Below are 1,603 nucleotides of genomic sequence, written 5' to 3'. Positions count from 1 at the left end.
CCCCCCCCGCCTCTGCTCTTCTTTGTTGCCCTTGCTCCGCCTCTGCCCCTCCCTGCCTCTCTCCTCCCTCCCTGCCTCTCCTCCTCCCTCCCTGCCTCTCTCCTCCCTCCCTGCCTCTCCTCCTCCGCCTCCTCCTCCTCCGCCCAGCCCGCCTCCTTCTCCTCAGGCGCAGGCCCCTCTGAGGACGGGAGACTTGAGTAGTCCCTCCCTCCTCCCTCCTCACTACTCACTACTCACTCTCCCTCAGGCGCAGGCCCTCTGCCCCCGAGGATGGGAGCGCCGCCGTCGCGCCCCTCCCTCCCCGGCACCACGCCACCCTCGGCTCGGGCCGGCCAGCCGTTCGGCGGCGGGTACGTGCAGCCTGCCGTCGGGATGAGCGGCGAGCGACTGATCCGCACCCCGCCGGGGCTCACACTGGGTTCGAGACCCTGGAGGTGTGGGAGTAGGCGACTTCGACCAGCCGCTCGCCGAGACGTTCCGCGCGCTGACCGTCTCCAGCGGTCCGGGAGGCGACGTCACTCCTCTCCCCACCTCTCCCAACCTCTCCCCACCTCTCCCCACCTCTCCCCACCTCTCCCCACCTCTCCCCACCTCTCCCCACCTCTCTCCCCACCTCTCCCCACCTCTCCCACCATCTCCGCACCTCTCCCCACTCCTCCCCACATCTCCCACCATCTCCGCACATCTCCGCACTCCTCCCAACCTCTCCCACCATCTCCGCACATCTCCCCACTCCTCCCCAGGCGGCTCCGTCATCTCGCCCGCCGAGCTGCAGCGCCCCACGCCCGAGGAGCTGGCCGAGCCGATGAGGCTTGACACGCGCGGCGACTCGGGCCGCCAGCGGGGGCAGTGCCCCCCAAAGTACATGCGGATGACAACCAACGCGTTGCCGAACTCGCCAGCCACGAAGGGCAAGGCCGCGCTGCCGCTCGGCGCGGGAAGACTAGTCCCATACCTCCAGAGTACCGAACCCGGTGTGGGTTCAGTCCCGTGGGTGGTGCGGTATCACGAGGGGCGTCGTGAGACCGCCCACACCGGCTAGAGCACGCCGCTGTCCTCGCACTCCCCCCCCCCCCTCACCCGCCTCTCCCCTCCGCTGCTCCAGGGGCGATCATCAAGCCGATGGCGCGCGACGACGCGGCGCCGGTCGCCGTCGTCAACTTCGGCGCCGCCGCCGCCCCGAGGTGTCACGAGGTCACACCCGAGATCGCCCGAGATCACCCGAGACCACGCGCGAGAAGCAGGCGCCGTCGGCGTCGTCCGCTGCCGCCGCTGCCGGACGTACGTCAACCCGTTTGTGACCTTCATCGACGGCGGCCGCCGCTGGCGCTGCAATGTCTGCTCTCTCGCTAACGACTGTCCGTCGGACTACATCTGCGACCTCGACGAGCACGGCGTCTGACCCACTCTAGTCTTCCTCCCCCCCCCCCTCCCCCCTCCCCCCACCGCCTTCTACCCCTCCCTCCCGCCCTCCCTCTCCCTCCCTCTTCTCCTCACTCTTCTCCTCCCTCTCCCTCTTCCCCTCCCCCTCTTCCCCTCTCCCTCTCCCTCTCCCCCTCTCCCTCCCTCCCCTCCCCCTCCCTCCCCTACCCCTCCTGCGGTT

General features: G+C 70.0%; 1 protein-coding gene across 1 annotated transcript in view; it reads left to right on the top strand.

The window, feature by feature from the left end:
* The window catches only part of SEC24A (secretory protein 24A), a gene marked incomplete at both ends in the record, with an annotated part of 7,419 nt that overhangs the window by 1,782 nt on the left and 4,034 nt on the right, over window positions 1-1,603 (top strand). The window contains 3 exons of the mRNA XM_005782386.1: window positions 447-509; window positions 744-974; window positions 1,106-1,194. Of these exons, the coding sequence (XP_005782443.1) occupies window positions 447-509; window positions 744-974; window positions 1,106-1,194 (383 nt within the window). The remainder of the gene's footprint in view (window positions 1-446; window positions 510-743; window positions 975-1,105; window positions 1,195-1,603) is intronic.

Source organism: Emiliania huxleyi (genome assembly GCF_000372725.1).
Source record: "Emiliania huxleyi CCMP1516 chromosome Unknown EMIHUscaffold_19, whole genome shotgun sequence".
NCBI classification, from domain to species: Eukaryota; Haptophyta; order Isochrysidales; family Noelaerhabdaceae; genus Emiliania; species Emiliania huxleyi.
The sequence above is the reverse complement of the archived record's forward strand: the minus strand, read 5'-3'. Positions and strand labels throughout refer to the sequence as shown.